At 36.2% G+C, this 23,944-nt stretch overlaps 6 protein-coding genes across 9 annotated transcripts; 3 read left to right on the top strand and 3 right to left on the bottom strand.

Moving 5' to 3' along the window:
• Positions 1–46: 46 nt before the first annotated feature.
• LOC114533843 lies at positions 47–14,782 on the bottom strand. Its single transcript, XM_028555458.1, has 11 exons — positions 14,750–14,782; positions 4,329–4,389; positions 3,862–4,148; positions 3,232–3,358; positions 2,852–3,137; positions 2,603–2,742; positions 2,236–2,469; positions 1,813–2,080; positions 1,277–1,668; positions 406–1,054; positions 47–290 (listed from the first exon to the last, which is right to left on the bottom strand). Exons 5-10 carry the CDS (start codon positions 3,076–3,078, stop codon positions 798–800), a joined length of 1,518 nt encoding a protein of 505 aa, XP_028411259.1. The 5' UTR covers positions 3,079–3,137; positions 3,232–3,358; positions 3,862–4,148; positions 4,329–4,389; positions 14,750–14,782; the 3' UTR covers positions 47–290; positions 406–797.
• On the top strand, positions 5,533–8,807 carry LOC114533848 (sushi, von Willebrand factor type A, EGF and pentraxin domain-containing protein 1-like). 2 transcript variants are annotated; one of them, XR_003688092.1, is made up of 6 exons: positions 5,533–5,816; positions 6,652–6,878; positions 7,036–7,162; positions 7,261–7,510; positions 7,686–8,425; positions 8,716–8,807. XR_003688092.1 is itself a non-coding variant. In XM_028555465.1 (5 exons), the coding sequence occupies exons 1-5, from the start codon at positions 5,690–5,692 to the stop codon at positions 8,116–8,118; spliced, it is 1,164 nt and encodes a 387-aa protein (XP_028411266.1). In that variant the 5' UTR covers positions 5,533–5,689; the 3' UTR covers positions 8,119–8,495. The 2 variants fall into 2 exon arrangements, 1 of the variants encoding a protein (XP_028411266.1); XM_028555465.1 differs by lacking the exon at positions 8,716–8,807 and having other exon boundaries at positions 7,686–8,495.
• Positions 9,705–11,517, top strand: LOC114533853 (DNA repair protein complementing XP-A cells homolog). The gene is made up of 6 exons (XM_028555471.1): positions 9,705–10,012; positions 10,085–10,190; positions 10,336–10,384; positions 10,531–10,647; positions 10,722–10,839; positions 10,992–11,517. The coding sequence occupies exons 1-6, from the start codon at positions 9,748–9,750 to the stop codon at positions 11,159–11,161; spliced, it is 825 nt and encodes a 274-aa protein (XP_028411272.1). The 5' UTR covers positions 9,705–9,747; the 3' UTR covers positions 11,162–11,517.
• On the bottom strand, positions 11,520–13,128 carry LOC114533859 (ras-related protein ORAB-1-like). Its single transcript, XM_028555478.1, has one exon. It carries the CDS (start codon positions 12,614–12,616, stop codon positions 11,990–11,992), a length of 627 nt encoding a protein of 208 aa, XP_028411279.1. The 5' UTR covers positions 12,617–13,128; the 3' UTR covers positions 11,520–11,989.
• LOC114533852 (putative glucose-6-phosphate 1-epimerase) lies at positions 13,683–17,340 on the top strand. The gene is made up of 11 exons (XM_028555470.1): positions 13,683–14,003; positions 14,100–14,151; positions 14,371–14,429; positions 14,524–14,606; positions 16,154–16,227; positions 16,363–16,433; positions 16,520–16,623; positions 16,713–16,774; positions 16,853–16,938; positions 17,075–17,133; positions 17,221–17,340. The coding sequence occupies exons 1-11, from the start codon at positions 13,934–13,936 to the stop codon at positions 17,323–17,325; spliced, it is 825 nt and encodes a 274-aa protein (XP_028411271.1). The 5' UTR covers positions 13,683–13,933; the 3' UTR covers positions 17,326–17,340.
• Positions 17,318–23,944, bottom strand: LOC114533841 (amiloride-sensitive sodium channel subunit alpha-like). 3 transcript variants are annotated; one of them, XM_028555453.1, is made up of 12 exons: positions 23,792–23,944; positions 20,776–21,077; positions 20,208–20,581; positions 19,968–20,098; positions 19,736–19,899; positions 19,362–19,481; positions 19,138–19,240; positions 18,802–18,880; positions 18,450–18,504; positions 18,301–18,356; positions 18,137–18,212; positions 17,318–17,977 (listed from the first exon to the last, which is right to left on the bottom strand). In XM_028555453.1, exons 1-12 carry the CDS (start codon positions 23,808–23,810, stop codon positions 17,813–17,815), a joined length of 1,644 nt encoding a protein of 547 aa, XP_028411254.1. In that variant the 5' UTR covers positions 23,811–23,944; the 3' UTR covers positions 17,318–17,812. The 3 variants fall into 3 exon arrangements, with proteins under 3 accessions (XP_028411254.1, XP_028411255.1, XP_028411253.1); XM_028555454.1 differs by lacking the exon at positions 23,792–23,944 and adding an exon at positions 23,124–23,301; XM_028555452.1 differs by lacking the exon at positions 23,792–23,944 and adding an exon at positions 21,295–21,476.

Below are 23,944 nucleotides of genomic sequence, written 5' to 3'. Positions count from 1 at the left end.
TGGAACAAATTAGTTCGCATTCACGAATTATAAGGCCGGTCCAAGCGTCGTAGTTTCCATATCAGAGTCAAACCTAATGCAAAAAAGCTCAAACATATAATTTAACTGGTCTAAAACTCAACGTGAACTTCTATTATCTATATTGCCTTTGACGTAAACGCCGACTTTTTCTTGGGAATTGTCCTTTCCTCCCCCTGGGGAGCTGGATTGAACCTTAATGATAATACCTGGGACGACAATGTCAATGATCCGATGGAAAGAGGTCTTTAAATCATACAAACGTCAGGCAGCTGCAATGATGACGAAAAACAGTGAGTGCATGTCGTGAATGTTTCCATCTGCAGATAACAAACACGGTGATAAACAATTTAACAGCATGACATATATTTCTATTAGATATGAGACCTGTATTTCTTCCTATTTTCTTTATTAGAAATCCAAGTTCGTTATATAAGAGGGCAACGGCCAAACTTAGCGGATGTCTCTTGGATATTTTCAACAATAGACCTTTTCAGCTTGCAAGCAAACTAACCTATTTCAAGTCATATGGTCTGAAATGGTTAAGTTTTATTGGCTATTGCATGGTCACAACATCTGAAATTTGCATGCAAGCTGAAAAGGTCTATTAATCCGCGATTTGCAAAGAAGTGTATCACAGAAAACATTTTCTGAGTAACTTGTAACATGCGTGGATTTAATGTCTTTATGTAGCTATGCAAAATTAGGGATAAAATGACTGTGCGAATGAGTTCTAAGTTCTAACTCCATGTCCAAAATACTACCAATTAAGATAAAGCTTAGTTTATCCTGATGAGATCACGGTGATGACTATACATAAATTTATCATCAACATTCACCGACAAATGTTTGTATTTGACTTCCATTTTGTAAGTAAACTTGGAGCAGACCAGAACGTTTTCGCAGTAACAACGCCATTGCATGCTCTTCCAAATTCTATTATTACCAAGACGGGCGTAGAGAGAACCACATGCTGCATTAACGTTATTTACGTGACTATAGCACCATTCTGTTCTTCGCTTCAGAACCGAATAACCTGCAAAAATAATGGCATTTAGACTAGTTCCTTCTGTTGTTACGGCATAGAATAGAGATGAAAAACGTCACTTTAAAGTTCTATTGCATATTGCATTATAAACGTTGTCTGTCATCATTCTGGGCACTATCGTTTTGGATCATTATAGTTTAAAGCTAACTACCATTTTATACATACAATTGCCGGGGGTAATAATGATAGATCATTCAATAACGGACCAACCTGGGAAGTAGATTACAGTTCTATTGACTACAGGTAGATATCCCACAATCCATTTTTGAACATGTTTCCAAGCCATTACGTCACCATTGATATTTAGACCCCCTGCGGACATAAGCAGTACTGCTCGTTCAGGTAAAGTGTAACTCCACACATTCAAATAGGCTATTTTGCCGTAAGTGAGTTCATTCACACGCAAACTTCCATTGTATTTCCATTTTGAACCGAAGGAAATATTTCCAACGCTTGGTAAAACTGCTCGCAATGATCCATCTGTACGCTTATGTCCAAGTGGAATTCCATCATGAAAGAATACCACATCACCAGATTTCCCATTCCAGGACATGCAGTTGAAATGCCATTCACCGTTTGTCCCCGTTTCACCCTTTTCTGAACTAAACACAAAGAAAATAAGATTATTTTTTAGAGACGCTCGAAAAATATTTCAATTGTGGCATGGTCTAATAATTTTTTAAGTTTATACCATAAAACAGAATATTTCAAAAGTAGAGACGAGTCGTAGAGACGAGGCCAATTACCTCCGGATCTTTGTCCCATTAATACCTGCAAACAAGCGATATTCATTCTGCAAATGAACACCATATTCAAAATAATCTTTATCACCAGCATCTGAATGATGCGAGATAAAGGTGAAATCATCAGTATTATTAGATGTCGACAATATTATTTTGATCCAGAAACAGACTGCGAGCGAATCAAGTGCTTTTGTGACAGGCCAGGAAATGAAGCTGCTTCGAAGACTGGAGTTACTAACAGGAAAATGTATTTGAAAATCTAATTCTTTTTCTGAAATGAAAAATAATAATGCGTAAATTGCATTAAAATATTACGGTTCTTAGCCAGTATGATAATAGCACAAAAAAAGAAATAAAGAAAGTAAAGGTGAATATCAGGAATAAGACAGACTGCACAGACGAAAAGATATATTTATTAGTCCAAACCTGAGTTAACTGCGGTTGATGGTTTTATCATCTTAACTTTACCAAAAGTAGAATCAAGGAGTTTGGACCAACGGATAATATTTCCAGAATCATTATTTGACGATAAAGCCATTTGCTCGATCTTTTCACCGCTGAGCATATGGTTCCAAAAATTCAGACGACTCAGTTCTCCAACAAATCCATCATCATCCTTGAATACGCTCTTGCCAGGAGCTTTCCCAATGTATATCACACCTTTTTAAAGTTAAAAGGATACTATTAGACTTTGAGGGATACTAGTAGACTTTGAGGTACAAAATTCTCTAGGATATAAGCAGTATAATCCTTGATCATTTCATATTTCTTTATCAAACACTTAACAGCATACCTCCTCCTGGTATTTCAAGGGAAGAATGATTTCGTATCGTTAGAAGTTTACCATCAACAAATGTCATCCATTCACCATCCTCGGACCACGTGAGAGCCACGTGATGCCAAACATTGTCGTTGATTGGTTGAAAAGAAGTCCTAGGACACAATGAATGCATGGAGAACATATATTTTTACTTCGCCAAAACTATAAGGAGTGAATTCAGAGTGTGAATTTTAAAGTCTAAAATGAATAAAAATACAGTACGTTTGTGAAAGTATATTTTTACTAGGATCTGATCCATTAAGGACAAACGTGTGAACGAGAGGTGAATTCTCTCCTGGGGAAGTTCTTATCTTAAGACCCAGCTCAATCAACGAGTTCTCCCCCAAGGTGTACGTGAAGAGACGATATCGCTTCAAACCAAAACTGGTTTTGATCCAAGTTGAGAACGTGAATTCTTTGAAATTGGATTGAACGGCATCCTTGACCATTATGTAGGATTCGTCGTCGCCTTCCGCCGTCTGACCAGGAAACACCAGATCAAAATCATCTTAAAGTGTAAGTTAAATGCTTAGTTTATCTTTACAAATATCAGCAGCTCAGATGTGGACAGTTCTTGCAGTAAATCACTCACTGATACTCACTGAGCTCATTTTCGCACCGTTGTCCATAATACTTCTTATCACACACACATCTGTATCCCTCAGATTCACAGCTATCCGTCACGCAGGTAGCACCATTTAAACATACTCCTTGATTCACACACAACCGCTATAAAGGGATTACAAGTGTTACAACAAATATTAAGGAAACCAAATATGTCATCCAGTTGGCAGAAAGCAACTGTTTTACTGCAAATAAATATATACTGGAGGATTAATACCCGCAAGTGACTCGTTAAAAGGTGCAATAAAACTAGCTTGGCGCACTGTGGCCTCTCTAGTGAAAAAACTTCATTAAACAATTTATTTAGGAAAACAGTTGATGCATATGCATGGGCATGTATGTTTTAATATTCCAGGCAACGCCGACGATGATGATGTTCAATTTGTCCTCAATTATGAAAAAAGAATTAATATCATGCGAATAGTAATTGCATTCGAATATCAGCTTCAACTGCATGTTTGTGTTAATAAAAAATAATTAAAATGCACTTCCAGAGTTTAATTCATTGAGTGGATACGAGGCAACAGCTGAAAGGGAGGCTGTTATCTAATGTTAGTTGGGAAGTGTTTCCTGCCCGGGAGTGAGTTCAGAGTACATTAACGACCTACCGATTTAGTATCGACAAATTTTTTGTAAATTTCCCATTCATCTTTTATCCCATCGACGTGAGCCACTAAATCCTCGCCATCGTCAAAACTCTTCTCTAAATCTTGGCCTAAATTCGAGTCCTCTTCTAAATCCTTCCCATATAAACGACAGTTTGTGTTATTTTCTTTTTTAGCCAAGTAGGAAAACAAGACACAGACTTTCTCGCTCTCCAGACACAGGAAGACACAGTCAAACCACGAAAAAGCAACATGAGTGTCCAAAAGTTTTTCTTCTGAGATTCCAAAACCTTTAAAAAATAAAGAGTTTTCCGAAGACAGCCACTCACTATAAATTTATCGGAACATTTGAATACAGATTGGTTTGCAAGAGAGTGAAATAAGCTAAGATATTGCCATGGCTCATATCATAGGTAAGACATTCGTTTACGAAGACAACTGGGATCTTTCAGAAAAAATTTTTCCCTCACCTTTTTCAAGCTTTTTGAAGAAGCTCTGACGGCACGACACCCCTTCCTTTGTTTCTGCAGTCTGTAAGAAGATACTTGCCAAAACGAGGAACGTTTTAAAAATCATTTTCACTTCTCTTTGACGAAATTATCTGACGAAAACTTGGAGTAAATATGAGAGCAACAACTTTGGATAATCACTTTTATATTTCATTGAGATGTTAACATAAACATTAGCAAATAATTTAAAATGTTCATTAAACTCTCAAAATTTTTTATTAATATTTTGCAATGTCCATTTTTTCATATGCCTTTATATAATTGATGGAGACTCATATAAAGGCTGATCTAAATCATTATAGATATTTTTTAATTTGCACGGATGAACATCATGATATATTGGTCGACTTCCTAGATTACATTTTAGTTGAAATAGTGTTTAATTTGTATTTATATTAAATATTAATTCGACATAACGCCTAAAAGAACTGTATTTTCTTTTCAAAAGCCTTGAAACAAATTGCGTGTGACACTTTCCTACGAAGCTCGTTGTTTGACGTGTTTAACGATTCAGTTTAAAGCAGCCCTATCTTTTACGAAACTACCTGCATGTTTGCCATCAAACCATTCGTTTTGCCTGGCGGAATTTTGTGTAATTTTAATCTTTTCGTGCTGAGAAGAAGTCACTTACTTTATCCAAAACGCAAATTGATCTTAGAAGAGAGTAATACGCGCATTTTGTTGGGGCTTTTCGTAATGAACTTATTTTGTGGTGAAACTATAAAAGAACTTCCATTTTAATAGAAATATTTCAGTGAAATATTGAAATCCTTTTGAATATAGCCACATGCTTTCAAATAAAGATAATATCGAATTGTTGATGTCTTATTGCATGCTTAATACATGGGACTAAAAAAAATCTTTAAAAAAATGAACAATTAATTTATCAAGAATAAACCAAGTCCTCTTAACTGTTCGAAAAAGCTAGGATAAAAAATATTTTTAAAAAAACAATAATGATTTTTAAAGAAACAATAATCATCTTCAGTATTGCTGCATTTATTTGCCTGCCTTCTTAATTGAGATTGATAATTTAAACGCTGCGCTTGTTTTCGACTTATTAAGGCATCTTTGAATTTCCGAAACTTACGAATATCGACAATTAAGTAAAAGTTGCATGGGTAGAAATTATCAGCAATGCTTTTCAGTATTGTTCAAAGCTGCTTACGTAATACGCATGCTCCCATTGAGCGTCTTCATGGATTAAAATCCATCTAATGAATAATTAATTGCAGCTAAATGCATGCAATCAGGTGGAGTAACAATCAGTTGAACATCTTTGATAAGAATCGATATAACTCCGAACTTGCTCTATACAAAACATGCGGTTCTCAGGTTTGTGTGAATCATACTGTTGCATGATTGTGTTGCTGGCTTCGTGTTTCATATTTGTAGATGCTAAAACCGATAATTGTGTTAAAGAAGGCGTTTTTAAAGCCGTAAGCAAAGGTAATGTGATTAAGGTTCTTATACTTTAATTTTTAATTGATCAGATTTCCTGTACTTTTACTGTATGCTCATTGAAAAAAGTGTTTGGAAGAATATTCTTGAACACACTTTCAACTATAATGAACTCTTTTTGGAACTTTATTAATAATACCGTGTAACTCTACTACTTCAAAACTGTTTCTCCCTGTTCTTCCAAGAGATCCTGTAAGGATCATCTCTTATTGATCCAGTGTTACTACAGGAGGAAACCTAAACTAAACTAACTTTATTTATACTGGATTGCTCTATCAGTTCTAAACTGTTCTTCCGAGAGGTCCAGTAAGGATCATCTCTTATAGATCCAGTGTTACTACAGAAGGAAACCTAAACTAAACTAACTTTATTTATACTGGATAACTCTATCAGTTCTAAACTGTTCTTCCGAGAGGTCCAGTAAGGATCATCTCTTTTTGATCCAGTGTTACTACAGGAGGAAACCTAAACTAAACTAACTTTATTTATACTGGATAGCTCTATCAGTTCTAAAGTGTTCTTCCTAGAGGTCCAGTAAGGATCATCTCTTTTATATCAAGTGTTGTACTGCGGAAGAAAAGATGATATTGGCCATAGAAAATTTAACATATGCTGTTCTTTGCATCGATTTAATTAATTGCTTACAAGAATATCCAAATAGATCAAATGCTTATCTTAAAAATGCCTGCTCAGCTTCGAACCTCTTGATCATTTTATCTTTAAAAATATAGCATGCATTTCCGCAAATCATTCATGCATTTATGCGTTGGTTAACTCGACATTTGAAACTCCACGTTTTATTAACCAATGCTATTGAATTTAGATAAACCGCTGATTAAAGACGAAATTTCAAGTCACTATGTAAATTCTTGGCTGGAATGTGGCAGCAAATGTCTGCGGAATCTGAACTGCACCATATTCAGTTATAGCACTGATCCTCATGATAAAATCAACTGCAATATCTCAAAGGCGGCGACCGGAGAATACGAGTTTCCAACACAAGATGAAAAGAAAACCTGGAAAACCTTTGAGATACGCAATATTGGCCTGGTAAGTAATCATACTTCACTGAATAGAATATTATAAATTGTATGCATTCAATTTGAGATATAAATATAAATAATCGTTCTCCTAAAAAACTGAAACGTGCTCTGAAGGCCATACAATCTACAAAACCATTGTTTGACAACACATTTTTCTGTTTAAGGATAAGTGCTTAAGGTTGCAACTATGCTTAAATGATGGTCGTTGTGGGAGATCATGTGAGCCTGATGGATATGTGTGTACATGTAGAGATAATTACCACGGGAAGCATTGTGAGAACAAGATACACGGTAGGATGATGATGTCATTTCGACTGTCATCATATTCACTAATGCGTCGTCGTGACCATAACGATCAACTCATGAAGTATCTTATCTTTCAGTTTCAGATGAGTTTGACCTTGTCTTCTCCTCCCAAGAACCATTGCGATCCTACGTTGAGGTGGATAATATGATTACAACAGATCTAACCCAGTTCACGTTCAGCACTTGGTTTAAGATTTCAAGAGGAGAAAAAAAATACGACTTTTTCTCCCACAAAACAGACAACAACGTTGCAGACAACATTGGTTTCCATATTGGGACGCCTAATGGCGGAATACTCCATGGTCAGGTTATGCTTCTTCAGACAAAGTTTAGGTACGTTTTTTCTAAAATATCTAAGGAGACAGTTGGTAAACTAGAAACAGCAATTTATAACTGATTTGGCAGGTAAAGATGAGGAGAGATCATTCGAAGCTGTCCATAGATTTTAGTCTTTTAGGATTCTACTCAAAAGAAAAAGTCTTAAAATCGTTTTTGATCGCATTTGCAGTACAAGTCTACCACCAATCAACGATAATACGTGGCATCACCTGAGCGTTGTTTGGGACAATATCAACGGTCGACTGGACATCTTCATCGACGGAACTCCTCAGTCGTTGACAACCAAAAAAAAGAAGAACAAATTTGTCCCAGGTGGAGGAAAGTTTGTAATTGGTCAGCAATATAAAGCATCTGGTTTCAGTGATAAATTTAAAGGCTACATCGGACAGATTAACGATCTGAACCTTTGGAATACAGCGTTCTCGGGAGAGAGGATAGAAACCATCGCTAATTTAGGAGAACGGTTAGAAGGGAATATGTTAGCATGGTCTGAAGTATTTGATAATATTGTTGGAAACATACAAGTGGTAAAACCAACAACTCGCCACATCACAAGTAAGTGCTTTCTTAATACGCTGTGCTCAAGTCGTTCTAAATGTTAGATGGCTAAGTGACATTAAACCCACATAATGCTGAATAAAATCTTAAGTCTAAATAGAGAACCTCTGTTTCAGATAAAGGTCTGAATTTTGAACTGGATTATCAATCAAGTGAGGAACAATATTATGTGTTATCACGTGACCCGGTTGCGTCATTTGATCAGTTCTCTATATGTGTCTGGATGAAGAGTCTCCATGATGGAATATTAGTCTCGTACGATGTTCCAGGGGAAATTGGTTCTGCAGTCTCATTTGGGATTGACAAGACGTGTCATCTGTTTGTATATGTCAAAGGAAGCCATTATAAAAAGTAACTTATTCATAAATGTGATCTGAAGCATCATCACCCACCACGATCACCCACTATCAACAATTACCATCATCATCCACCATCACTAACTACCATCATCACCTACCATAACCAACTACCATTATCATCCACCATCACCAACTACCATGATCACACACCATCACCAACTACCACCATCACCTACCATCATCATCTCTATCATCTATCATCGGCACATGCACGAGATTACTAACATCGTCAGTCTACAACCATGCAATACCGCCAAGAAATAAACTCCTACTTTTTTTCAGTTCTATTTCAGACTCCTCCATCTTAAACCTGCACTGGCAATTTCTTTGCGTCGTACGAAAAAACAGCAAAATCAATTTCTACCGCAACTCAGTCCGACAAGGTAATTATTCCACAGCAACAATGGCAAGTCAACTTTTGGCAGGAGGAAAGTTTGTCATCGGTGCTACGAAGAGACAAGGCTCATACTACAGATCATTTGTTGGAAAACTGACAAGTTTGAATATTTGGTCAAGTGCTATGTCAGGTGATTGCATTCAGAGCATGGCAAACGGTGGTCAGAATATCAATGGTGATCTCTTGTCGTGGAGAAATGTACCTGGTTGGATTGTCGGTGATCTCGTGATGATAACGAATGCTGAAATGTTTGTCCAAGGTGAGATTCATTCACATTAGAAACTGCAGTATTTTGCTACGTACATTTGGAGAGTAAACGTGAAGACCGCAAGTTGACAGAGACTTGGATAATTTTTATCGACTAGATTGTAGCCCCGCCAAATTCTATTAATTTTTTTGTAGGCTGCGGTCGTATGGACAGACGGTCAAAATGGTGTGATGAAAACATTGCATTAAGCAATGAATGCGGCCCTATGTTTGCAAGAATAGGAGGCGATATCAACGGGGAGGGAATGGCCTGGAGATGCTATTGCGAAGAGGCGTTGTTTGAATCCAAAAGCACTTACGAAGTTTCAAGGCAAAGCCTGGCTTATGAAACTAGGAATGAAGATTTGGTCGCGGTTCCATAGAGTAGAACAATTAGTTGAACTATTCACTTGCTTGCAGCTTGTTCACAATTTTATTGCATTATAATTGTTAATATTTGCCTATTATATTAATGGTTAAATAACGATAATAAATTACTATAGTGTCAAACTTATACGCGCAGTCAACGACAGTAATGCAATCATGCAAGGGTCCACTCCAGTCAAATGCAGTTCAGTGGAGGTAGTTTGCTTGCTCGGAACTTCATGCTACACGGCATATAGTGTTCCCTAAAATATGTCGGACGTTCTTGTCATATAAATGCTTTATAAATGGAAAATTCAGAGGCAAAAGCAGCTCTAACAGATCAACAACGTGCTAGGATTGAACGCAATAGGCAGCGTGCGGTACTGCTTCGAAATGCCCGACTAGCGAAACATCCGTATGCGAGCAAAGCTTCAAACAATAAAGAAAGGAGTGAAGCTATATTAGGGGTGACTACCAGTAGTCGAACTTTGGATACTGGTGGAGGCTTTTTACTCGATATTGACGATCAAATTGAGGCTGAGAAGGAATTAAATGTTGTCTTTGAACCAGGTGTTAAAAAAAACTGCATCAATGCATCCTTTGTATAAAATGATTTACTTATAAATGTGAAATATCACGCAGGTCCTGAACTTGGTGCTGAACAGCTCAAATGTGCTGAATGTGGCAAGTCGTTTCTTGAATCATTCCTACATAAAAACTTTTCTGTCACAGTTTGTGATAGCTGCAGGTGAAAAAATTGTAATGTGTATCCAGTATTGCTGGTTAGAGCAGCCAGCAATTTCTATATAACTCCTGCAATAAATATTTTGAAGGATTCTTAGCATAGTGACCAAATTACTCTGCAAAAATGATATACTCAACTTATTTTCCAGAGATAATAATGACAAACATGCATTAATTACAAAGACAGATGCAAAAACAGTGAGTAAAATTATCCAATCAGACAGCCATAGTACAAACTAGAGAAGTCTAAGAACTCAACATATGAAAATCAGACATGTAGCTGAGAGTGAAATTACAAATGAAAGGGTTTGTCTTCACCTTTCCTTAAAACATTTTTTTTGTAGCAATTCCTATTGAAAGATTGTGATCTAGAGAGGAGAGAACCAATACTTCAATGCATTGTTAAGAAGAATCCTCATAAGTCAACCTGGGGAGATATGAAACTATTTCTTAAAAGTCAGGTAAGAAATGAGCATGTTCTCTGCACCATATCCAAATGATTTGCCCAATTATACATGCTATTTTAAACCCAAAGGTGGTTGAAAGATCCTTGGAAATCTGGGGAGATGAAGAGGCGATGGAGGAAGAGAGGGAAAGACGAGCTAATGCAAAAGAGAAGAAAAAACAGAAATTGTTTGATAAGAAAGTGAAAGGTAACTATCAGGTCTTCTATGGCTCAACCAATCATCTTTTGCTTCTAGCTTTATCTAGCTTTATATCCCCTGATAACCTGCCTTATACCCCTTTCATCCTGCCCTCATATTGTCCAGCAAAGTTTCTAGTGTTTCATTTCAATCGTGTGCAGAGCTCCGTCGTGCTGTGAGGACAAGCACATGGAAGCGAGATTCATCCCATCACACCCATGAGTTCCCAGGCGAAGGAGAACCTGGTGGAGAGGTGTATGATGAAGGTACTGACACGTGGACAAAGACCTGTAAAACATGTGGACATAGCGTGACATATGAAAAGATGTAAAATATATTCCTCATTACTCCAAGCAGGCCATGAAACATTATACAAGTACTGTACAGTATCTGGGTCTAACTTATTTCAAACTCTGGTTTGTGATAATCCTTTCATATCAATTACAGTTAATAGGCCCTTGATAAGCAGAAGGAGTGTTCTAATTCTAGATGGTCTAATGGTCTTTTATTGGAAAGCACTTGATGTGCATATTTGTGGTTTTCAATATTCTAAATGCAATTATGAAAGACAAAATGTTTTGACATAAAAGTCATCAATACATTCTAATTTTTCTTTATTGTGATTATTAGCATGTATTTGTAACAATTTACACACAGAATTTGCACAATAATTGTACTATTATGAACACGTACGTCTAAGGACTACCTCACTACCAATAACATTAATTTTGTAAACATTAGATTTCTTGTATATAATAATGCAAATAATAAAAAATACGTAGAGATTATTTGTTGAGCAATTTAGGAAGGATAAAACTATATAGACCCAGCCAGAACACTGTTTGGTGACATAGTAGCTTGCACAGGTCAACATTGTTAAGCCTGTTGAAGAAATTTGCAAACGTAATATTTGTCCAAAGCCTTAATTTTGCACTGTGAAAATTCTCAAATGATCTTAAATCAAACATCAAACAACTGAACTAGCATCAAACACTCCACATAGTCACCAGTCACAGATCAAACTGAAAGTAACAATTGGCGTTTCCTAACACCCCAATTATATAAACGAAGCTGAATCAAACTAAAGTAAACAAGTTACGTGGCAAAAATCGTACGAGAATATCTGTATTTATCCTCGCATTGTGGGTGAGTTAAAAATTTATCCAAATCCGCAACATCGACCATTGTTGCTGGAGACTTCCGTTCCAGAGCTCAACTCCACCTTGTCCTCTTCAACCGGCAGCTCTGCTCTATTCTCACCCAACATCTCGACAAGTTCCCTGGCCATAATATTAAAAATCTTATCAATGTTTGTACGATCTTTAGCACTCGCTTCGGTGAAGGATATTCCTAATTTCTCAGCGTAAACACGAGCAGTTTCATATTCGACCTCTCTCTTGTTTAAAATATCGCATTTATTGCCAACTAGCACTTTATTCACATCACTAGCAGCATAACGCGACACCTCCTGAAGCCAGTTTTCGATATGAAAAAATGTTTCACGGTCGTTGACATCGTAAACGAGGATAATTCCATGAGCACTTCGATAATACGCCGTCGTTAGAGTACGAAATCTTTCCTGACCAGCACTATCCCATATTTGACATTTAACTAACTTGTTGTTGATCGTCAGTGTTCGTATCTTAAAATCTACCCCGATTGTACTGATGTACGACTCTGAGAAAGTGTCATCCGCAAAACGAAGAAGAATACACGACTTCCCAACTCCAGAATCGCCTATTAATAATAACTTAAACAGATAATCGTATTCCTCGTTCATTGACATTATAACGCGAGCAGGTTATATACTTGATGTGTTTTGTCTGAGATGGAGAGGAAGTAGATAATACGTAGTTTCTGAAAGCGTAGATGAGCCAATGTTTTTTCAAGATCCACAACAGGTATTGTACAACTATTGACAGCAATTTACATACGCGGTCGACGAATTAGACCTTCTTGAAGTTATTGCTTAAAAGCAACGTTCCCGCAGAAGAAATCAAACGTGTTATAATTTTGCTTTAATCTGCAATTACGTAAGAATCGACGTCAAGTACTTTTAGGCTTCGTAAATATCACAACAGAGGAATCTTTCGTCGTGTATCAAATATTTGCATATGCAATGGATCAGTTCAAGCGTGTCTTCTAGTCAGAGAAAGCAATAGGATCCACACTTCCTACTCTATGTTCGTCTATTCTTCCTCAAGTATGACATCTCATGACTCTCATCTTGTGATTTTTTTGTTTACAAGCCTGTCTGTTCTCTTGCAATATCAGATTTCATAACAGGAAACTACAATTATAAAACTTCGACTAAAATAAAACAACCAAAGACAAATAACTATGGTTTGAAATGGAAAACCAGGCTCTCTGAAGCTGATGACGGCCACAGCTTTTTGAGGCTATTTCTTCAATAAACTTACAAGTATTTCATCGGTCTGGTTCGAAATAATTTACATAAACAAGCAGCGTGTTATGAATTTTAAATTATACGACTTTTCTTTGTTTGTTCACCGACATTCACCTGTTCATTTCGTGGTAAATGATTATTGGTTTTGCAAGTGAAATATGAATAATCCGCGAATACTTTTTCGAGAGAGATCGTAACTCCTCGCCCAGGGGTCGACAAGGGGACGCTTTGTCTCTATGTCTGTATATTCAACACAAAATATATTTATTCAATGTATTAGACAACTATGGATGTGCTACAGCTGAATAAAAACGTTTCTTATCAGTGACAACAATATGATCTGACTGACTACAGATTACTGATGACGATCTTTTAAACTATTATTAAATGAAGTACCCGACACTTTGCTACATTTACGTTGCAAATTTAATTAATCATTATGTGATTATGGAATGGAATGTTGCAAAGTATATAAATAAAACACAAATATTCGTGCAGAGTTATATAATTTGCGCGATTCAACGAAAGTTTGGAAATTAGGAACAAGCGGTTCCATGTTCAAACATCAAACGCTAATAGTTGCCTGGATACTTAAAAGTTGTACTTAAATTTAGATTGCCACGTATTTGAGGCTCATTTGAAGCGTGATTTTTGAATAAAATCCATCAAGTTCTGTGGTAATCAGTTGCAGAAGCTATGGCAAATGAGCTTCCAAAAATTCATCTCAAAAAAGATGATTCGAGTGAAGTAGAGGTCTGCTTACATGGTATGTAAATTATTGTTATACAAAAGAATCATAAAATGTACAAAAGTTGAAATGAAGGATTCATCATGGGTCTGAATCAATGCGAACTTTGCACAGGGGGCACTGTCACATCATGGAAATGCAGAGGAAGGGAAATGTTATTTGTCAGGTTTGATCTATGTTGCTACTATGCACTTTAATGTTATTTCACCTGATAATGCAACCTGATAATATTGCAAATACATTTCTTGGCTGGGAGCCTTGATCTTAATACCATAACATGCAAGGTGATTGGCCAATGTAGCAAGGCTTCCAAGTCAAATGACGCACTATTGTTATTACAGTTTTTGTTATGTTTTGGAAAGAAAACTTTTCACATTGATTATAGTAAGAATGCAGTGTACAATGGCAAGAAAGCAATAAGAGGTGGAATACCAGTGGTCTTTCGTAAGTCTAAGAACTGGTTTTAATTACCTCAGGATTGTTTTTATGTGATGATGTGCCGAATACAACAGTATATTGTGTTTGTAAAATTTATTAGCAAATTTTGGTCCATGGGAATTGGGACCACAGCATGGTTTTGCAAGAACTGAAACTTGGAAAGTCCACAAATCGCCCGAAAAGGTAAGAACAGGCATTACACATTTTCCATCAATGAAAATTGCAATAGGATGTGTGAATTGGGAAGCATTTTTGTATGATGAATTGTCTGATATCACTGATTTATTTCATGACATAGTTCATCAAAGTTTTACTGCTAAACCTACCTTAAAATCAACAGTCTCAAGATCAAGGTTGAAATTCTCTTATAATCCAAGGCTGTCCTTTTAACTTCCTTTTTAATATTCAATCTCTGTATAACAAAAAATAAAACATGAAACTTGGCATGCTTTATCTGCAAACGTTTGTTATGTTTTATAGATTTTTACACTTTTTGGTCTAGTTAATAAAATCAAACACGTACTTACCTAGTTTCAACTGGTCACTGACTCACTGCAGAATCATGTGATTAGGTTTGACTAAAACTTATAAAGATGCTGGCAGAAGATTTCTTAACTGTTATTGGGTACTAAAGGTGAAAAATACCACAAGATATTACTATATGTTTAACAGCAACAGCGTATAAATAATCGACAGCATAATAGTGACATATAAACAGCACTGCACCTGGTTTAACGGTTTCACCAAAATCCAATATTTCATCGCATATACGGCTTCAAGCGTACAATGTTTTTACGATTCGGTTGACAGATATAGCTCTACGTACACTATATTTGTTCCAATACTTGGTATTCTTCGTATTTGATTGACAATTTCAAAATAATTTTTCACCATTCACCACGTGTTGGTTAAAGGCTGCCATTTTGCTTCTTCCTTGGATACTTCATAAAGCTCGCATTATAAAGTAGTCACCCCCGACCCATCTCTATGCCCCCGAGCCCCAATCATTTGTATTATCATTCACTTTATAGTATTCTCAATTTTGATTGGTTAATTTACCTGCAGTTAACTGCGTGCAAATAATACTCAGCTGCAAATAATACTCTGAGCATGCGCATTAATGTCAATTTTATAAACAATGGCGACTCGCTTTGCCGAACTGTCCGATAAAACGAACTCAAAATTGAAAATTGAGTGGTGAATGAATTGAAAATTGAGTGGTGAATGATAAAACAATTATTGAACTCGGTTCTCGCAAAATATCGTGATTTGTCGATGGCTCGCAGATCAATTATTTGCCTCTGCCTTCGGCATCGGCAAATAATTGATCTGCTCGCCACCGACAAATCACGATATTTTGCTCGACCTCGTCCAATAATTGATAAATGTCGGTCTTTTAGGGCGGGCCTGTTTACATGAAGCGAGTTATCCCGGCTAGGCGAGGTGAAAACTGCATATAATGAAAGACTAATCTCGCCTAGCCGGGATAACTCGCTCCATGTAGACAGGCCATTACTTAATTGGTGAACTTTTCCCGACCGTTTTCTTTCCAATTTCAAGACAGAACCAAACGATTGTTATTTTGAAAGATAGAACTTGGATAAAAACAAAACCAAAGCCATTTAGTTTGTCTTTGCATAGCAATGATAGCAGCAATTGCTTTATTTAAACTCGATTACTCCAGTCTTCAATCAACAAATCCGGTTTTTTTCTTCTTTTTTTAATGGAAGGATGAAGATGGAAATATCGTAGCTATTCTTCTTTTAGAAGACACCGAGGAATTGAGAAAAATTTGGAATTATAAGTACTTTGACTAATGCCATACAATAGTTATTTTGATTAAAAGCACTGAGAAAAGCCGTTAAACATTTGCAAAAGTATTTCGTTTGTAACTCAGTAGCGACTAGCGATAATTAATAGCTTCAATTTCTTATTTTAGTTTTAAGTTCTGGTATACACTCATCCTGAAGGACAGAGAGTTTATCATGGAAGTAAATATTCAAAACACAGGTCGGTTATTGAGCTATACATATACACTTTATCCATTACACTCTTGTAGACGGTTTTACTAAATCTCATGAAATAATCGTTTCCAGGTTCTAAAGAATTCGAGTTCACGACTCTTCTGCACACGTACTTTAACGTGGATGTTGAAAAAGTGAAAATACAAGGTCTTCAAGGTTGTGATTTTATCGACAAGGTTCGTTATCGGTTGACAGGATTTTCATGCCATCCTGCCGGTTAGAAGATGTTTTTTTTTGACGCCATACGACGCTTACATTACTTCAGATTAATGGTGGAGAACGCAAAGAAACAGATAAATATGTTCAAATCTCTGGAAACGTTGACAGGTATATAATTTTAGCTTCCGTTTGTTTGAACTAGAACGTATTCATGCACAGCGCTAAGCCCCAATTTCTCGTTCCTAGTGTTTACAAACAAACTTCCAACGAACTTTTGCTATTTACTGGAGATCATAACATCCAAATAAAAAAGGAAAATTTTCCTGATGCAGGTAGGAAAAGTTTCATTCATTTCTCCTGATGTGGAATCTGTGTATAGGTTGAATATCGTTTTGGGTGTCAGTATTTCCAAAATCAGTTTATATAGATCGAGGAAGAGACATTGACTGCATTATTTTCGTGTTATAGTTATTTGGAATCCGTGGAGTGAAAAAGCGAAACAAATGTCCGACTTTGGAGATGAAGAGGTAAGAAATCTTTCATTTCCAATCTGACATCTTGCTGTATTTTAACCGTCCGATAACTACAAAAGTCTTGCAATTTCTCTTATCTAGTATCACGATATGGTCTGTGTTGAACCAGGATACGTTTCTTCTTCGTTCAAACTCCAACCGAATGAAAGTTTTAAAGCAAAACAAACATTGACTTGTCTCTGTTGAAAACATTTATTTAAAGACATAATTTAGGAAACGTCTTCTCGTACCTCGTACCCAGGGTCTTTCGTATATACGCTACTTGTGATTACCATAAACACGGAGCGGACAACTCTAAACTATTGTCGCTTAAATTGCAATTTAACATGTCTAATTATCAATCTTATAGCTTTAAGCAATTCCATCCATTTTGATGTAGTAGATTTCTGAAGCTGGCACATATCAAGTATAGATATATTCCATTAATTGTCGTGCAATATATAGCTACAATAATTACAAATAATTACAAAATTGCTCGGTCGGTTCTACAAGAACCTTTTCTTTCCCTGTCATGCCGAGCGTTTCAGTTGTGATTACAAATACGATTAGATGAAATTATGCATGGATATTTTCTGTTGCATTAATTGCGGGTTTACATACACTATTCCCTAATGTTTCATTTTCACTAACCTAGTTTTTACCTCGATACCACAGTTGAAGACCTTTTATGGCTTTAATGCAATTCAATCTCAGATGTTTTCGTCTTTCTTGTTCGAGATTTTCGTCCGGCAACAATACAAAGCGAGACTAAAAGTTCACCAAATTCTGCGATGGATATGATTGAAATACCAATCCATAACCCCAGTTGTCCTCCAATATCAGCCAGTAACGTCCACAACTGGAAATGAGAAGTTAGAATTATACCATTGAAATGAAACACTGCATGGTAGATACAGTGAGAATCCCACGCTGCTAGCAGGAGATATTAAACTTCAAAAACATTGACAGAAATTCAGTAAAAGATGGTTCAATTGAATCGTATAGATGCCTTACTTACATCATAGTATGTGGACTGGACAATTTTTTGAAGATTCAACTCGTCATAAAATATTTTAACTCGCAGGAAGTTCTCACTGGACAAAATAGAAAACAAAGTTAAATTTACGAAATTGCATATGACAATTACAGTGTTAGCTAAACTTAGACAATGATTATACTCACTCAAAGTCGAAATCTGGACCCTTCTTATCGCCAAAATCTTTCTTCTTTTTTGATTCCTGCGGAAAAAAGAAACGAATATGTAACCTAAAGTTCATTTTAAGACGTCAGAGAGATGAGTTAAGTTTCATTAATACGAAAATAATTCTCACCTTTGCATTCGACGTCAGTGTTGACATCCCTAAATTGTGGCGAAAACCATGTTGACTGAAAAACAAATGTTATGATTTCAAGCTTCATTTATTCTGTGTGTATGAGCAAAGATTCTCACATTCGTGGTCAATTTGATCTTTTGAAGAATTAAGGTGAAGTTTGTTTGTATACGTTGGTTGTTCAGAAAAGCATGCATGCAAATGCGAGGTAATGTTCACTAATGATACAGTCGTCAAACTGACTCGCTGTGGTACGAAACTATTGTATATTAACTATTAAAACATATAAATATTAAATATTATCCCTGAGAATTCATAACATCAGCTCATGAAATAATATTGTCAAACTTACATGCACGGTTGCGGGCATCTCTCGTTGCATCCTAGCCTGTTTTCCTTGAAGGAATTGCTGACATTATGCATACAATCAACTTCAGTAAAAAAGACAAAATATCAATATGTGTCCGTTTCTGGAGCGATTAGATAAGGCAGTATAAAAACCGGTTTTCCACTAGCGGTAATTTTCGCGCAAAGCGACATTTTACTTTGCTTGTTACCCAGTGAGCTCTCTATATATATGGCCTGTGATATGGCTGTCACATGGAAAATTGTTCCAATAAAATAAAGTTTCTTTCGCGTGAAAAAATCGCCAGTGGAAAACCGGTTTAACTTGTACGACAATTCTTACGTTCTGTTTCGTCACATATCCGGTCGATAAAATTAGCATACTTGGGGTCAGCGCATTTACATTTATCAAGCTGAGCCCGAGCCAAACACGATTGCATACAAGCCTAAAAATTGAAGAAAAAAATATATGAAGTTTTTTCTTGCAGTACCGGATAATTTCCTCGAACTCGTACAACGATAAGCAAATTTAGGAGTAACTCGTGTGTTAGTAATTACTACTTTTACCTTGACTGAGTACAAGCTGGCGGAACCATTTAAATAACTACTGTAAATATTGTCAGTTGAGAGGTGAGTCGATGGATTACAGCTGCCATTTTTAAATGGATCAGCTCTTATTATTGTCTCCTAAAGAGAATTTATAAAGATGTTATCAACAAATACCCAAAGTAGATGAAGTTGGTTCATTTATACGAGATAGTTTTATCAGCTATAAATCAGACAACTTCTTATTCATTATGTTTCATTTGCATTTCCTGATTTCTTTTCTAAAAACACTGCACTAACAACAGTTAAGAATTCATAGAACTACTCAGTATATACGAGGAAGATTAGCACCATTGCTCATAAAAAGGCCAGATTGAATAGTTCCTAATCTATACCTTTCTGATGGCGATCGAAGAAGAAAATCCTGGTGGAACAGTGATTCCTTCGTCATAAGGAAATGGTATTTGTTTCGCACGATGGATTATGACGATTGCTCCCGCTTCGTCAGTCAATTCATTCACGTATTCCTGCTGTTCAATATTCATCTCCAGAGTGAGGCCTATAAAGTGTCACTGGATGGTGAAAAAATAGGAAAGTGTGAAGCATTGGTAAGGATGAAGTAAGTACCATAATAAGGTCCAGGTTTGCTTGTACGAAAGACGGTTAGAGGTCCGCCGGATTTTTTAGCTCCAGGATTGAATGTGAAACAGTTTCCATACTTCCAATTCCAGGATTGAACCCAAAATTTCTCGAAATACCTGAAAATAAAAACGTATTTAACAATTTCACTCGCTCTAAATCACCACATCTTGTTAAGGCCGTTTAGAAACACACTACAGAACGACCGAATGCAAACTAAGCATTTACCCTTCTTTACAATTAAATCCTCTCCACGTACAAGACAAAATAGTATTGAATTGATGACCAGCTTTCTTTAAATCCTCCAAATCATAGTCCGCTGATCTTATGGCAACCAATTCTTCGATTATGAAATCTTCATCAATTTCAATGTTATCATCGCTGATATCGCCTTCATCGTCATCATCAACATCATTATTAAACTCTTTCTTAAAAGCGCGCTTCTGTTTGTTGATTGAGTTCTCAAAGTTAGAACCGTCTGATTTATTTCGTTTTGCATCAGAGTACATCCTGATAATCTCGTCGATCGACGAGACATTCCTAATTCGTGATCGACGGTACTGGTTGAGATTGCATACTGTCACCGAAGGAAAATCGATGTTCTAAATGAAAAGACCGCGTTGAAAATCTACGCGATTAATTCCATGGCTTAAATCTTTATCAAACTGCAAAATGCTCTAATTATAACACTTCAAGACACTTCAAGAGCTCAACGATGCACAAATGACGCACAATGAAAGTATAGTTGTGATACGTTACATAAAAGATAGAAAGGGAAGTGAACAATTAAACCCACCTTTTCATATACAATGTCCACTTCAGTTTTAATTGGTCGATTCAAAAACGTCTCAATCAGCTGTAAGCACATATATATGGTGAAACCATAGCATGTAGTAGAGATCAGGAGCCAAATGAATCGACGTAAATGGCTATCAGATGAACTGACTTTTGAAATCCCTCCAAAGCTCGTGTCAGATGCAAACTCCTTGAATAGTTTTCTGAAACTGTTTTTGGGTGTTTTTTCCACCGGTTCACTGGAGCTGGGCTTTTTGGAAGGTTTCTTGGTGTCAGCTTCAAAACCGTTATTGAACATTTCAACTATAAAAAATAGAATATACGGAGATCATGTTATAAATACATTAAACTGCTTTTCTTTGTGCATCTCGCTTCAGATATAGCAACATAGAAAGACCATGAAGAAACAAAAATGCGTTTAAGCCAAGACTAAAATGGCATTCGGATGCAGTGGTAATCGTGTGTATGTATTATGTATAATACAATACAGTACAATACAAAAAGTTAAAGATTTATTGACCTATAAATTCCTTCTCGGCCATTTCAAAGAAGTAGAACGTCTTGGATATAGGATGAATTGTAGCTGCAGTCTGTCTACTTTTCAGTTGCAATCTGAAACTAAGTGTTTCCGAAAATATACCTCAGTCTTATAGGCATGTCTGAAGGCTGTATCTACGAGATGCTTTGTTTATTGTTTTAGCAACACCAGTAAATTTTTCATTTGAACATAATTACGAATGTGTTGTATAGCAGCTGTTCAGTAGAGGTTACCTGCTTTGCATGACGTATAAATATACGGATTTACGTTCTCAAATAATGGAGATTTGATTAAGCATACTGAAAAAGTCTGCATCATAATTTAAAAGTACGTATTTTCCAAAAGCGTGGACAACGAGGCGGTCTGTTTTGGAAACGAAACACTCAGATGTATGTTAAATTGTTAACCGTTGAATAAAAGAGGATGCGGATTACTGCATCCGGTCGATATAACTGTCGCGATATTTTATTATCTTTTAATAACAGTTTACGGTCACAGACATATTCCCCTAGTTTCCCGTAATATCAATGATAAATCTTAATCAAAAAATCAAAATTCAAAAAAGGCTGAGGAGAAATACTGAATGAACTTCAGTCTTATTAACTATGGCCACCCAGAGCGATCCATATTATTAAAATAAAACTACTTCACATTATTTAGGGACACAAACAAACCAATTGCTGTTTCAATACGTCACAAGAAACACCTGAAAAACCAAACGAGTTATTTTTAATTTCTGAACCCCTTCGTTTACGTCGACGCGATTATTTTAGGCAACATGCATCATCGCAACTGAGCGAGTCTTTCCTGATCAAAAATTTATCATGCAATCCTATGAAAATAAAAGATTACCAGGCAATTGAAGTGTCCGGCATTATTTGGTTTTCAAAGATAACACGTATACGTCGTTTTCTCTGGAAAAACTGTTTGGTTATCGACTTATAGTAATATGGACGACCCATCTTTCAAGGAATTCAAGCAACAGAACCAATGCAAATTCATATATTCAACGTCTTAACGGTTAACGACGATAGTGTAGCGATAAAATCAAACTTTAGGATTCCTTTAATTTGCAATCAGTCAAACAAAGCATTCATCTCATAAGAATTCATGTCTTAAAAGTAAATTTTTAGAGCAAATGTTTGAGTAACCATAGAGACACTCGTATGAATTCTATTCATTCCAGTGTCGATCTCCACAGAATTCACTAAATTTTAAATAAACAAAATCTTGTATCGGTTGATTTGATAATCTTTTTACATGCTCTTGAGTAGAAAAAAAAATCAATTAGATAGAATTCATTGAATGTTTTATATCACAGACGCAAAATAGCAATTCCGTACATGCTGTTGAGTGTTGTAGTTAAACTTAAGAACTCTAGTATGTTATAAGACGATTTGACTGATTTCTGAGCAGCTTATTAACTATTGACCCGACGCTAGGAAAGTGAGAATTCCTTAGTTCTGTCACAGGATACATTCTTTCATGCGACTTATGTTTGGCTGTGGTTCAGGCCGTGAAAGCGTAATCATAAGAGCGGATTTTTGCTGTAATCTCGGCGGCTCTCTGCAGGTAATTCTACATCATTACCATGCATACGATATAAAACAAGTTTAATCAAGTTAACTAGGCATAATTAGAATCAGAAAAAGCAGTAAACTAGAGTAGGGCGTATATCAGAGGAAATAACCTATTTTGTGTATTTACTAGAGGTCTGTCCAGTCGAGCAAATCATTATTGAAAGGCCACGAAAAACTCAACGATATCCTGTTGTTATGAACATCGCAGTGACTAAGTTTATAAGCTATTACCTGGCTTTAGCTTCGAGTTATTTAAAAACTCTTCTGGTAAAACTAAGTTCTTTCCTTGATTTTCAAATACACAAATCCACAAGCTTCACTGATTAGTCTCGTTTATACAAAATATCAAACACACACGTATCTGCTTAACTCATGAAGGTCGGTGCGAAATTTCAATTTGACGATTGTTTTGTGCAGACAATATAATCAAAGTCACTCTTGCGTCACAATTCTCGCGCACTGATCGGTGAATTCCTAATGACCGAATCACAATAAAAAACTAAGCAATTAATCCTCGGTGTGTTATATTTGGTATTTCTCGCCATTCAATCACAGCAGGCCAACACGCAATTAGAAGCATATCACTTTATTGCCTATTATATACCAGTGCGAATTAAAATTTCTAAAAGAATATTAATATTCATAATGCTCCTAACTCGCTGTATCATTTGGCAAAAAACATGCTCGAACCTCACAATTATTCTTTAAAATATACAGGCCGTTGTGATTGGCGTCAACTGCAGAGTTATAGGGGTTATTATTTATATTATGTTTGATATTTTAGCCTAATTTCCAAATACTGCATCAGGGAGCTTCACTTCGGCGATTGTTCATATTAAGTAAAAAGCTTTAACCGAGCCTTGAAACATGAAAATCGTAAAAGACCATGCAACACTTACCCGGGGTGACGTAAGGCATAATATGCTTGCTGTTCAGTTTAAACCATTTCTGAAACTTGCTGTGGATATTTTGTCTTTGAGAATAACTTTATTCTTTAGTAAACACAGCGAGCAGTGCTGCTCAAATATTCATTACCATGCAAACGCAAGCAA

Source organism: Dendronephthya gigantea, unplaced genomic scaffold (genome assembly GCF_004324835.1).
Source record: "Dendronephthya gigantea isolate DGI-Jeju-01 unplaced genomic scaffold, DenGig_1.0 000095F, whole genome shotgun sequence".
In the NCBI taxonomy this organism is placed as follows: Eukaryota; Metazoa; Cnidaria; class Anthozoa; order Malacalcyonacea; family Nephtheidae; genus Dendronephthya; species Dendronephthya gigantea.
The sequence above is the reverse complement of the archived record's forward strand: the minus strand, read 5'-3'. Positions and strand labels throughout refer to the sequence as shown.

Coding starts and splice junctions, on each gene's coding strand:
- LOC114533848 (XM_028555465.1), top strand. CDS start 5,690: ATGCGGTTCTCAGGTTTGTGTGAATCATACTGTTGCATGATTGTGTTG. Junction 5,817..6,651: donor TTTTAAAGCCGTAAGCAAAG/GTAATGTGATTA, acceptor TATTGAATTTAG/ATAAACCGCTGATTAAAGAC. Junction 7,163..7,260: donor TTGTGAGAACAAGATACACG/GTAGGATGATGA, acceptor TTTCAGTTTCAG/ATGAGTTTGACCTTGTCTTC.
- LOC114533852 (XM_028555470.1), top strand. CDS start 13,934: ATGGCAAATGAGCTTCCAAAAATTCATCTCAAAAAAGATGATTCGAGT. Junction 16,434..16,519: donor AGTAAATATTCAAAACACAG/GTCGGTTATTGA, acceptor AATCGTTTCCAG/GTTCTAAAGAATTCGAGTTC. Junction 17,134..17,220: donor CCGACTTTGGAGATGAAGAG/GTAAGAAATCTT, acceptor TCTCTTATCTAG/TATCACGATATGGTCTGTGT.
- LOC114533843 (XM_028555458.1), bottom strand. CDS start 3,078: ATGGTCAAGGATGCCGTTCAATCCAATTTCAAAGAATTCACGTTCTCA. Junction 2,743..2,851: donor AAAAATATACTTTCACAAAC/GTACTGTATTTT, acceptor ATTGTGTCCTAG/GACTTCTTTTCAACCAATCA. Junction 2,470..2,602: donor CCTTGAAATACCAGGAGGAG/GTATGCTGTTAA, acceptor AACTTTAAAAAG/GTGTGATATACATTGGGAAA.
- LOC114533841 (XM_028555452.1), bottom strand. CDS start 21,316: ATGGCCGAGAAGGAATTTATAG. Junction 21,078..21,294: donor GGCCGAGAAGGAATTTATAG/GTCAATAAATCT, acceptor TATTTTTTATAG/TTGAAATGTTCAATAACGGT. Junction 19,241..19,361: donor CCAGCTTGTACTCAGTCAAG/GTAAAAGTAGTA, acceptor TTCAATTTTTAG/GCTTGTATGCAATCGTGTTT.
- LOC114533859 (XM_028555478.1), bottom strand. CDS start 12,616: ATGTCAATGAACGAGGAATACGATTATCTGTTTAAGTTATTATTAATA.
- LOC114533853 (XM_028555471.1), top strand. CDS start 9,748: ATGGAAAATTCAGAGGCAAAAGCAGCTCTAACAGATCAACAACGTGCT. Junction 10,013..10,084: donor AAATGTTGTCTTTGAACCAG/GTGTTAAAAAAA, acceptor AATATCACGCAG/GTCCTGAACTTGGTGCTGAA. Junction 10,191..10,335: donor ACAGTTTGTGATAGCTGCAG/GTGAAAAAATTG, acceptor CTTATTTTCCAG/AGATAATAATGACAAACATG.